The 12,486-nt window shown below is 49.5% G+C and overlaps 3 protein-coding genes across 3 annotated transcripts; 1 reads left to right on the forward strand and 2 right to left on the reverse strand.

Moving 5' to 3' along the window:
• Window positions 1-326: 326 nt before the first annotated feature.
• On the reverse strand, window positions 327-2,477 carry N7446_007959 (putative GTPase activating protein (Gyp3); the record flags this gene model as incomplete). Its single annotated transcript, XM_058516704.1, has 1 exon — window positions 327-2,477. The coding sequence occupies one exon, from the start codon at window positions 2,475-2,477 to the stop codon at window positions 327-329; it is 2,151 nt and encodes a 716-aa protein (XP_058370350.1).
• A 1,139-nt stretch (window positions 2,478-3,616) lies between these two features.
• N7446_007960 (acyltransferase family protein) lies at window positions 3,617-5,226 on the forward strand. Its single transcript, XM_058516705.1, has 3 exons — window positions 3,617-3,766; window positions 3,825-4,443; window positions 4,498-5,226. The coding sequence occupies exons 1-3, from the start codon at window positions 3,635-3,637 to the stop codon at window positions 5,184-5,186; spliced, it is 1,440 nt and encodes a 479-aa protein (XP_058370351.1). The 5' UTR covers window positions 3,617-3,634; the 3' UTR covers window positions 5,187-5,226.
• Window positions 5,227-5,419: 193 nt separating this feature from the next.
• Window positions 5,420-7,210, reverse strand: N7446_007961 (cytochrome P450; the record flags this gene model as incomplete). Its single annotated transcript, XM_058516706.1, has 5 exons — window positions 5,420-5,515; window positions 5,565-6,362; window positions 6,423-6,541; window positions 6,607-6,847; window positions 6,902-7,210. Coding segments are annotated over 5 exons (1,563 nt in total), but the record flags the coding sequence as incomplete, so codon positions are not given.
• Window positions 7,211-12,486: the final 5,276 nt, after the last annotated feature.

Raw genomic sequence — 12,486 nt, forward strand, 5'->3', positions numbered from 1 at the left:
AGCAAGGAGGTGATTCGAATCATGACGCCATGGAATTGGGAACAAGAACGGCGATCGCCAATGATCAGCCCTGTAGGGTTTGCGATCGATAGTCCCAATGAAACCTCAATTTTTAGCTGTGCCAAGTTGCCAAGTTTGTTGCCTGCTTGGCAGTCTTTGTTTTTAGTTATGTACAAGAATTGTTGGCCTTTCAAATAGAACTCTTTTTCCTTCCAAATGTTCGCCATGAAGCGCCCAGAATGCAACTCCAACGAAATGGGCCATCACTCGACCCATGATTATGATTACAGAAATTAATGAGATAGACCGAGAGGGCAATGGTCCGCTCATCGGAATGTGTGCTGTTTCAGGTGCCGCCAGGAACCTACGACCCGGTGCTCAATGCCTGGGATTGGGGTGCGCGCTCGGCCAGTGAAGTCGTCCGTGGAGGGATGCAGATGGCCTTTAGCGAAGGCGACCGATCGTCGCAGCTTCTCTTGGCGGACGGCAGTCCGGCGTTGAGCGCGTAACTCCTCAATGCGGCCTTGACCAACTCGGTGCCGGCGAATAAAGCACTCGTCCATTAGCGTATTGGCATCCAGCAGTTTCTTAGGGACGGTCTGCACGACCTGGAATGCCTCCATGGGATCCGTTACGCTCAGAATATCGCGCTCGCAGGCTTTGAAGATGGCCAAGGAGACGCGGAAAAAGGTCTTCGAGCCCTCGTAGAAGAACGCGTCCCAAACTCGGAGTGTAGTCTCCAGGGGCAGAGTCCCAATGAAGACCGACATAAGCCAGTTGGTCAGTCCGAGGGTAATGTCCGGCAGGCGAGAATTCACAGTCAGAGGAGGCATCTTGCCCCGTCCTGACGGGGTACCTCCCATTGCGGCGATCTTGGAATAAATGCCCGGCATAGAATCCCTGAGCAGGACCATGAGAATCCAGAGGTCAATGTTCGCGCCTTCCAGACTAATCTCGTGGGTACCAGGCAAGTAGTCTGAAGCGATGATGTGAAGCATCCAGAATGCTTTTTCTTCGGGCAGGAATAGCAGAAGCATCCCCGTGATAAAATTAAGAGACTGGGTGTATCCGATTTTGGAATTATGCAGCGCAAAGGCATACAGGACGCGGCGCAGCGACTGGATCATTTGTGTCTCCGTGGTGACATTAGAGTAATTGGGGTTACTGCTCCCCGAGTTCTCTGTTTGTTCAGGCATCTCTGGCTTGAAGTGAAGATTGTCGGGGAATGTGCGGTGGAGATCACGCTCAATGTGCTCCTTGTCGTCATTGCTCGGCGATTTCATCGCACTCTCCACCAGTTGATCGTAGTGGCCCAGGTTTCGGTTCAAAAGCTCGTACCCGCCGGCATAAAAGAACCAAGCCGCACCTCGGAATTCGGGGGGAATTCCTTTGCGCACAAATCGCTTCACCTTGGAAGACTGCGGTGGGAAAGTGGTTGGGTCTACCGTGGGCAGCCCATGCTCCTTGAGCATCTCAATCCATTTTAATCTCCGATGTTCCACATGGTTTGAATAAGGACCTTTCCAGGCCTCGTGCTCATCCAAGGTCACGTATTGAGTCGCTTTCCGGAAACCGTATTCGTCTCGAGGGCCGACCCCAGGTAAGAACCGCGGAGGCACTAATCCTGGAATGAACACCTTTGAGGGCTGCCGTTGATGTGCGGGTGGAGCTTCAGCTACCGGAGATTCAGGCTGAGTAAGATCTGATGTCGGGCACTCTGGTGTTATGGGATCCAATAACGAAGGTTCCGCTGAGGATTCCAATAGTGCGGGTTCAAGTGGTGTAAAGTCTGGTGGAGATTCTGGAAGTATAGGTTGTAAAGGTGTCGGTTCCGAGTATGTTAAATTGGGCAAGAACGTCAAATCTTGCAACACCGGCTCAGGATATGTGCTTTTGGGTGTTGACTCTGGTAATGGAGGTATCGGGGGAACGTCGTCCAATTGTGTAAAGTTTGATTGCACATCATCCAGTGGTGCATCGCGTGACGGTGGGGGCGTTATTGATGGCGCTTTACTTTCCGCATGAGATTTTGGTGAAGGGGGCTCTTCAGTCACGTCGCTGAAGCCATCGAGATACATAGAGATCGCGTCTTCAACGCTCATTCCATTGTCCATCCCGTAAGGCGCGTCCGGGGTGTCTGGCGAGAGATCTGTGAAGGAGCTGCTCTTGGTCAAGACACTGCTGCGCTCTGTTCCGCTTGCCTGCTCGGTACTGGAGCGCGAGGTCTCGCCCGAGTTGACGCTTGAACGGGGCGCGTTTTCATCGGCAGGCCCATTGATCGGGAACCGTGGACGGGGTAAGTCTTGAGGGCTGAGTTCCAGTGGGCGACGCTCCATAGATTCTTGCGTCCGCGGTCGTCGCGTGTTCGCTCGCGATGTTGACATAGATATACGAAGTCCAGCTCGACCGGGCGGAGCATTACGGTGATTAGGTCTGTCGAATTCGCCGTCTCGAGAACCCCATTTCGGAGGATGCATTTCGGGAGGTGTAGCATAGGTAGGAGGGCGAGCTGTAGACCGGGGGTTTTCCATTCGCCCCTACCCTGCGCGGGGCCTAAATGTGGTGGAGTAGGCGGCCATGGGTGTTCATGGTTAGGAGGGTGTGTTCGTGGGAGAGGAGAGCGCGAACGCGAGTCCGGCGGGTGATGCGGCGGGTGATGCGGAGAGCGGGGAGAGCGAGACGACGCTCTTGGTGCTGATTTCGAAGGGCGTGCGCGTGGATCGATCGTCAAAGAATCCAATCGAGGTGGATGGGGTACTCTGCGCCGGCCAGGCAGGTCGAATTCAGCCGGAGGCGGATATGGAGAGTTTGCGTTTTCTGTGACCATGGCCACGATTTAGCACCCAGATCCCGCTGGACATTGATGATCGTGACTAGAGGGGAATTTGCAATAGAGCGGTCCAAGACCATGGGCGCTATTTGGAAGTCGAAAAGTTGGGATATGGAGATAGACCCTGCGCGAACTCCGGCGGCTGAGAATGTAGCAAAAGACGTCTCACTAACAGGAGAAAAAGAGCGAATAGGAATGTAACGAGAGACAGAAAAGAATTGGCAAATTCCGGGAGGGCAGCCTGCCAGAGGACTGTGTAAAAAGAAAAGAAGGGTGAAGTTGAGACAAAATCAACAAGCCCTGATTGGGCCTAGTGTCATGTGACGTAATAATCAAAGGGGGTTTCAGAATACGATTCTTCTCTTTGCTCTTTGAGTAGATAGATACTGTATATTATTCAGTTATGGGATAGATATAGACGAGTATACAGGTAGGAAGTAGTATATAGTAGTTAGTAGTATACCTGACAGGTCACATCTATAGGCGAACCACGGCTGCACGGCGATCCGCGAATCTAGTCGATAGTTAAAAAGCCCCTGAGTGTTTCTAGAAATCCGTTGGGCTCTAACTGCCTAACCGTCAAATATCCGCTCTATTTCCAGACCCTTGAAACATTTAAACGGTTAAATCTTTAAATCTAACGAAACATCAGTTATGGAATGTTCGTTTTCGGACACCCGGAACGGACATGTCATGTCAGCCATTCCGCGCCGCTGAACTTAAACATTTGGATATCGTTTCTATCATTTGTACGTTTGCATCGTTAAGACGGTTTCCGGATGTCTGGTCCAATGCTCGGTACTTATGTATGGAGGTGCCAGCTGCAGCTGCATTTCACTATTGACCTGTACCAATGATCCCATTTGCCCCAACATGGCCATTGTCGACCCGGCGACCAGATCTCCAGCTCACATCCGCCCCAGTAGCTGGGCCGATGTAATTATTATTCCCTGTCCCCTGCAGGGAACACCTTCTAACTTTCCTCTCACAATAGGGCCTTCGGGGAATTGCCGCACTGTTCGTAGTTGCGAGCCATACCTGTCTCTGCTTTGCAACATACTTGGTTCCGCCATCCTTCTCGCAAACCGGAAAATCAATCCTTTTCCAGCGTCCGTTTTTCAGATTGGTGATACAGGGTCAGGCGTGGGTGGCCATCTTCCTGGTGCTACTTGGATTTGTGAATGCCCTCAAGCCACTCCAGCTAGCCCGCCGTGGAGCAACGTCCGATGCCCTGAATGCCCTGTCTACTGGTGCCTTCCGGCGCAAGGGGAGACTCGTCTTCCCCGCAGCCTTGATGACATTTCTGTCTTGGCTATTGTGTCAGTTCGGGGCGTTCCAATTAGGTCGCCAGGTAGATGCATACTGGTTGCGGGCAACGAGTCCCAAACCAAGCTCTTCTTTGATCACTGCCATTGTTGATCTTGTGCAGGAGGTGGTTGGCACTTGGACATATGGAGAGAACGCCTATGATCAACCACAATGGGCGTTGTTACATCTTTTCCGTGGCTCGTTGTATGTCTTCATGGCTCTGCTGGCTTTGGTGAATACCACGCCGCAGTTTCGCATCTGTGCCGAAATGGTCCTCTACGCTTATGCATGGGCGACACTTGATGGTAATTGCGAAATTATCCCCAGTAAAATAGTCAAAGCTGACAAATCCTGTACAGGCACCGTCGGTACCAACATTTTCGCTGGCATGATCATGGCCGAAATGTCATTTTACAACTTGTCAGCCCTTCGACCACGCATTCTGTTTAAAATACTTCCTTATGGACTCGTCACACTAGGCCTCTACATCTGCTCCTATCCCGACGAATACGCAAGCCAAACAGCATGGTCTTCTCAGCTCGAATCCCTCGCTCAAACCATCTTCCCGAAAGATGCGAATGTCAGCAGATATTATGCCAGTCTAGGAGCACAGATGGTCTGCTCCGGCGTGATACTGTCGCCGTTCTTACGACGGATACTCTCTCATCCTGTACTCCTGTGGCTCGGATCCATCAGTTTCCCGCTCTACCTCATCCACGGGCCTCTTATGCGCTCTGTTCTTGTCTACCTCGTCTACCTGCCCATGTCAATTGGCTTCAAGCCGAGTTTGCGACCAGATGGGACATTTGATCCGGAGTCGTACATTCCCACGCCGAACCCGTTCCGGCTGGGTGTGATTCTTATCATATTCTTTGCCTTCTTGCTCTATGTTGTTCAGCAGTGGACGATATATGTTGAACCGAAGATGGCTGCACTGACGGATGCTTTTGAGAGATTTTCTCGATCGTGGGGGAAGAATGGGATGTGGGCTATCAGGAATAATGGTGCATTATTGCCTCTCAACTCTGCCAAAGAGATCAAGGCATGATAATTTGATGTTTATTGTTATTGATTAGCGTGTCATGGACTTGGTAGGTAGGCGTTGTCATAAAGGAAGCAACTGGTGATGATCATCACGTTGCCAAAACAATATATAACTACTGAGATTCTCAAAGTGCTGTGCTTGTGAGGTGTATAGACAGGTGTACACGGATGCATCGATCAATCTAATACTAAAGTGATGTATATCTCCGACTCGATGTGACCTCGCCAATTTTACCTCACTGCTGTGCGATCCAACCTTACATCCATATTCTTCTGCCTAACAAACCACGCATTCAAAATCTCCCATTCAGCATCAGGATCCTTCAGCTCAATCTACAGACCTGTTAGAGACCCCATGCAATATGTAGAAGAGCTCACTCACCTTATAACTCAGGAAAAGCGACGGGATAAGTTTATAAATCTCCAATAAACTAACATTCTTCCCAATGCAAGTCCTCGGCCCAGCCCCAAACGTAAAAGTCGCCCGCAACATCTTCTGCCTCCTCCCCTGAAACACCTCCTCGGCCTCCCCATCCATCCTAAGCCAACGCTCCGGAATAAATGACTCCACATCTTCCCCGAAGACATAATGCCGATGTATAATCCAGGGATTAGCCCCAACGACTGTCCCAGCAGGCAAGAAAGGACCACCATGAGGAAGTTGAAGCCCTTCAGCTGGAACAATTCGCTCAAGCATCAGCCCCACGGCGGGATGTAGACGGAGAGCTTCCTTAATGACTGCATCTAGGTAAGGGAGTTGTTCTTGGCTTTGTTTCCAAGAAACGGGCAATGAGATGCGGTTTTCCTCGAAGGCGTTGTTGAGTTCTTCGTTTAGTTTCTTGTACACTCGTGGGTTTTTGAGTGTGTAGTAGAGGATTGCTCGTAGAGAGATGGCTGTTGTGTCTGAGCCGGCGTTCATGTTACTGACGGTGTATGAGAAGACTTGGTTGTCGTTAACGATGTTTGGATGCTCAGTTTTTGCTTCTAGGAAGCGGGCGAGGAAATCTTTATGCGGAGATGAGAGTGAACTTATTAGTGTATCCCCTATACTCGTTTGTTTTAGTCTTTCGTCGAGTCGTGCGCGGGCAAAACGTGCCACTGCCCCTGTGGAGCCTCCCCCAAAGAGGTTCTTGAGGGGATTTTTGATGAATAGATAGTCAAGCCATGGCATCTGACCAATCTGGATTATCCGGTACTTATTAGCTCTTGTCTTCTTTGCTTCTTCAGAAGGACGACATACCTTGCCGGAATAATCAAGCATATATTCCAAGGCAACAATAATCCCATCCACGTCACCTCCCTTCTCAAGAAACCCAAGTGGCTTACTGAACGTCAATTCTCCAATAACATCAAAAGCATCTAGAAGTTTGTATTAGCCGGCTATGAACCCTTCAACTTGGACACACTTGGGATAAGAAACATACAAAATTGCAACCAAGCAGCAATATCACAAACCCTACCCGATTCCACAAACCCATCCAACTTCCTAAAGAATGTCGATATAGTCTTATCAACAAACGGCTCAAACTCAGTAAGCGTACTCATCGAATAAGCCGAAGAAATAGGCCGTTTGATAGCAGCATGAAACTCTTCATCAGTTGTAGTAAAGAGAGTAGGCGTCGGTCTACCCTTTGCTAATTGTTGCTGAACACAATAGAAATCGGTCTTGTATTAAAGTCAGCCAAGCAACTTATGTGTGGGATATTGGGCAACATATACCTTCTGATAGCCTTTATTAATACCATAAATAATCTTCAAAGCATCCAAATCCCGCACACTGACCACATTCGGCCCTAGTCGGACATAATCTCCATGTTTCTGATGAAGCTTGTGGAGTGTCACTTCTGCGCGTCCTTTGGCGACATCGATGAATCTCCAGATGTTAGAGAATTTGGCTAGGAATGGGCCCGGGATTGAAGATGCTCCTGGTGTGAAATAGTTTTTTGTTAAGTAGAGTATAGTGGTGAGGACTAGGATTGCTGGGAGATGCTCTGATAGAAAAGTCAATGAGTCTGATATCACCGCCATAGTGGATTGAATTAGAATATTCGTATGATACCCAGCAATAAATGGATTTGTGCCTTGCTTTTATAGGCTGGTTCACTCCGGGTTTATGCACCCCATAAGCTTCTGGGGCAAATGCGGGGAAATACATCGAACGAGGGATAATTCCGCCCTGGTTGATATGGATATACTTGTACGTGTATGTTGTTGTAATTTACAATGGTCTGAGAAGCACTATGCATGAGCAATGGGCAGTAAAACGAGATGATTTAAGTCTACCTCCCGAAGGAGGCTTCTCTATAGCTATTTATAATGGTCAAATGCATACGATATGCCTTTCATGAAACTATTGCGTGATCAGCTCACTAGCTTTTATGAAAAGGCCACGTTGCTTGATGCATTCAACCAAGTGCTCTGAAGCTCTCTATAGCGCTGCTCAGCCAAGCATTAGCAGTGCTTGGCGAGCTTCAGATCACAACACACCCCCTGAATGCAGCAAGCATTTCAGAGGTTCAAAAGCCATAAAATTCAGCTCTAAAATGAATGGATAGGGTGTCAAATAACTTCCCCAAATACTCGATTCTGATCGGTCGAATCAGAATGCCATTTTGCTCATGGAGCAAGATATCTCTTCAGTTGATGAGAGAAATGGATAACTGCTTCCTGAACTCGTCAAATGACGGTTTCGGGAGCGGTTTTGTGAGGCCATCCGCTATATTACGGACACCTGGCACATGCGACAGCCGTATCTTTTGATCTTCGACGGCTTCGCGAATCCAGTGCCAATGGACGTCAATATGCTTGCTCCTCGAATGGTTCTTCGCGGACGTCGTAAGAGCAATAGCTGAGAGGCTATCACAGAGCAAATGCACTGCTTCACCCTTGTTGCCAATGCCTAGATCGTCTAGCAAGCGACGCAGCCATACGGCCTGGCTTCCTGCGTCTGAGAGAGCGTAGTATTCAGCCTCAGCTGAAGACTTCGTGACGCTGGTTTGACGGCGAGTACACCATGAAATAGGAGCGCCGGCGAGGAAGAATACCCAGCCGGTTCTCGATCTCATAGTGTCGGGGTCGGAAGCGAAGCTCGCGTCCACGCACCCCCACAACCCTAGACCTTCTTCAAAACCAGTATTGCCTGCTTCCTTCGCCTTGCCGTAAGTGATCCCATATCCGCTGGTTCTCTTGGCATAACTAATGGCGTGGTCGGCGGCGAGGGTATGCGATTCGTCGGGGCTCTGATTGAATTTCGACAGTATGGAGAATGCGAGGGTAAGGTCGGGCCTGGAGTTGTTGCTCGCATAGCCGATTTTGCCAGTGGTCTTCCTATATTCCTCGCCTCGTAAGGTGTCGGTAGGAAGCTCTGGATCAGCTTTCTTGAGTACTGCGATAGGATTCATCGGAGTAAGAGGGCTTGGTGAAGCTATCTTGGTTGTTGGTTTAGCAAATCCGTCAACATATGCTTGCTGGTCAATGCTCAGCAGCCTCTGCTTCCTGTCTCTTTTGATGCGAAGGCCAAGGTAATATGACACTTCACCGAGGTCGGAAGTTGACCATTTTGCTGAAATAGCTTCTTTAGTGTCGTTAAGAAGCTTCTCCGAAGTTGCTGCTATCAGCAAGTCGTCAACATAGACGAAGATGAGCACTATTCCACCCCCTGGACATGGCGTACGTAAAGGCATGGATCAGCCTTGGTGCTCATGAATTGCCTGGAGTGGAGGTATTCGGAGAGGGTTTTGTACCAGTTTGCTGCCGACTGGCGAAGTCCGTACAAGCTTTTATAAAGCCTGCAAAATGCTCCGCGGTCCTCGAAGCCTTCTGGGTAATGCATATACGTTTCTTCCTCCAAAGCTGCATTGAGATACGCTAAGTTGACGTCCATATGCGTGGTGTGAAGGTCTCGCATTGCGATGACGGCAAGGAGCACTCGAAGGGTGTCATATCGGCCAGTACTGGCGTAGACTTCGTCAAAGTCAATACCAGGAAGTTGCTGGTCTCCGCGAGCGACCCAGCGAGCTTTGAACTTCGCTGGTTTACCCGCTGAATCAGTCTTCAATTTGTATACCCATCGACCACGAAGTGGGCGGGCGCCCTTAGGCGGTGTCGCCGTTTTCCATACACCGAGAGCTTCAAATTGTGAGATCTCTGCTTGCATAGCTCTCTGCCACCATGGCCAGAGAGGTGAAGCTTTCGCTTGAGCAAGAGAGACTGGAGAGTCGAGCCATTTGGTAGGGATTTCCTCCATGTTTTGAGGTAGGGTATGAAGGTCATTACTAGCCAGCTTTTGAGCTAATAATACCGTTGTAGTGTCTTCCCATGCCTGGATTTCCCTTCTGTCACTTTTTGAGATCACTGAGGGTCTGAAAGCTAGTGCTCTAATGATCTTGTCGGTTTTGGACGGCGATAGCTTGTCCTCCTCGGCCATATCGAGAGGAGATTGATTGCTTGTTAGGTATGCGTCTACTTCAGAGGTGAGATTGTCGGCAGATTCATCGGAGCTTTCTTCATTGTCCGATTCAGGGTTGAGGAGCAAGTGATCTGCTTCCTTGAAGCTTTCCTGGCTTTGTTGGCTTTGATGGCCAATAGGCTCATCGATTTGATGATGAGGAAGCTTGTTTCGAGGGTCTGGAAGGTCGGGGTTGTTGTAAAGGGCCCAGTCTTCTCCTTCCTCGAAAATTGCATCTCTCACTAAGTGGAGAGTGCCGCCATTAGGTCTAGTGCCGTCTGATCGCACTGGGTAAGGTCGGTAGACCTTGAAAATGCCGCCATTGTCATCTTCATAACCGACGAGGTAGCCGATTTCGATGCGGCGGGCGAGATGTTTGCCGACGGGGTCTTGAGCCACCTGCTCTCGGCCAAATACTCTGAATACCCGGCATCCGATGATACGAAGGTGAGAGAGATCCGGCTTCCGGCCATGGCGAAGCTCATATGGGGTGGTTGGTGGCATCCCGGCGAGTCGTCTACCATAGTAAATGGTGCGGTTTCGGACGTATACGACGGTCTTCATGATCTCCGCCCAGAGGAATGGCGGGAGGTTCGAGTCAGCTAAAACGGATCGCATTCTCTCAGCTACTATGCGCATCAGTCGTTCCACTTTCCCATTTTGCTCATGAGCATATGGAGCAATGAAATGCCAGTGGATTCCGCGGTTTTCAGCCCAAATTTGGAGGTCTTTCTGAATGAATTCACCCCCATTATCGGTCTGAATGGCTCCAATTTCCTTGGTCGAGTCGATAGAAACAAACTGCTCAATTCGGGCTTGGTGGTCCCTTTCGTACTGGGCAAGAAGCTTCTTGATAGCGTCTTTTGCTTCGTTCTTAGACTTGAGGAAGCAAATATCGGCCCAGCCATCGAAATCATCGATCATTAGGAGCCAGTAGCGAGCTTCAGTATTGAGAGCAGGTTTTAGCTTGCCGCCGCCGCCAATATCTATATAGACGAGTTCTCCGGTCTTTTTCGAGCGGTGAAGCACAGGTGCGCGGCGTGGTTTCAAAGTTGCTTTGCCAATGGCGCAGCATTCGCATGGCCTTTTTGAGGCTGACAACCCATCAATGTCAATGCCATTGACGATTTTGGCTGTATTCTGCACCCCCTGAATGCTGAGATGCATCATACGGCGGTGCCAAGTGTCGACATTGACTCGGGAGCGGTCCAAAACAGGTGGTTTTGACGCTTTTGACGCTTTTGACGCTTGCTCGGTTGCTATAGGCGGAGCTTGCTCAATTTGTTGAGCTTCCTCGATATGCGGAGCTTCCTTGGTGAGGCTCTCGGCATTCAACTCATCCGATTCTGTCGTCGTTTTCAAGGCATATATTGCTTTCTCAGTTTGATGAGTTTTAACGACGTTAAGCAGCCATTGTGAGCCATTCTTCCTTCCCGAAGTAAGGTGCGAGCCGTCCTTCTCAATGAAGTCAACCCTGGTTGGCTTATAAATGGCTGTAATGCCTTTCTTTGAGATACGGTTGCCGCTGAAGAGGTTGCACTGTATGGTCGGGCACCATATTGTATTGCAGAGTTCGATTTCTCTGGTTTTACGGCCCGATTTGACGGTCAAAACGACGTTTCCACGAAGCCCGTTTTGCTCTTGTCGTCCATTTATAGTGACTATGGTGGTCGTAATTGGCTTAGCAGTGCCAGCCACGAAGTAGTGAGGTGAAGAGATAAAGTGGTCATCGCTTCCTGGATCACATATCCATGCTCCTGGGCCATTTTTGGTGTTTACCGAGAGGGCTATAGTAGCTGGTGACGGTGATTCGTCGCTTAGCGAAGCGGTGAGGGAGGCGGTGAGTAGAGATCTTCTTTCTTCTCCTTTCTCTTCCTTTTCCCCTCTTTTTGGCCGTTTCTCGGGGTATTTCTTCCAGCAATTGGAGCTTTTATGCTTCCGGCCGCAGTGCTTGCATTTCTCTCCCGTTGCAGCGGTTGAGTATGCTTTTGATGTCTCGTTGGAGACGTTCTCTGTCTGGTTCTCTATCTCGCTGACGAGCAGCTCGAATTGGAGAATTTCCTTATCAGGGTTAGATGAAGCTGTGAGTCGAGACTTGAGGTTGGTCTTCCAGCTTTGCCATTTCTCCGAGTCGAGCTTTCGAATGAACCAAAGGCATTTGATTCGCTCGCTTTCAATGCCTTCATTATGGACCTTGGCCCATGCAGACTGAAAGGCGTTTTTGTATTGGTCGAAGCTGGCGTAATTGCTCAGCTTACATCGCTCAAGCTCCGCAATGCCGTCTTCAGCTACTTTGTATGGATGCGGCTTATAATTCAGCTCCAATGCTCTCCAAATAGCATGCGGCTGGTTGATTTTGCGGTGTTGTAAGAACTGGAGAATGGGCTTCGATATGTGATTGCAAATAACCTTTCTCGCGTGGCTGATGAATTTCTTTTGCATCATTGAATACCGATGGTCGGCTGGGAGGGCAATGACTTCGCCATATACAATGGCTTCAATTGCATTGTCTTCAAAGACTTGTTGCATGCTCATTACCCAAAGGGTGTAGTTCTCCTTTCCCTTCAAAGCTTCGAATTTGTCGTCATCAGTAAGCTTGCGATGAATAGTCGCAGCTATTTTGATGTGCTCGGTGGCTTTGCGAACGGCTCTTGCGTATTGGACCTCTTCATTGGTCATTGCCGGCGTCGGTTGATGGCTTGGTAGACGTCTTAGCGGTGCATTGCCAGTGGAAAAGTGAGATCTCCGCGAAGCTGTTCTTTGAATTGGCTCTCCACTATGGCGACTGGAGGCTCTAGGAGTATGTGTTCCGTTCGGGTGAGCTGTATAGCTTCTTCCCGGCTTGCTCGACGCAGTT

Source organism: Penicillium canescens, assembly GCF_028828765.1.
Source record: "Penicillium canescens strain IBT 15451 chromosome Unknown utg000005l_segment0_segment0, whole genome shotgun sequence".
In the NCBI taxonomy this organism is placed as follows: domain Eukaryota; kingdom Fungi; phylum Ascomycota; class Eurotiomycetes; order Eurotiales; family Aspergillaceae; genus Penicillium; species Penicillium canescens.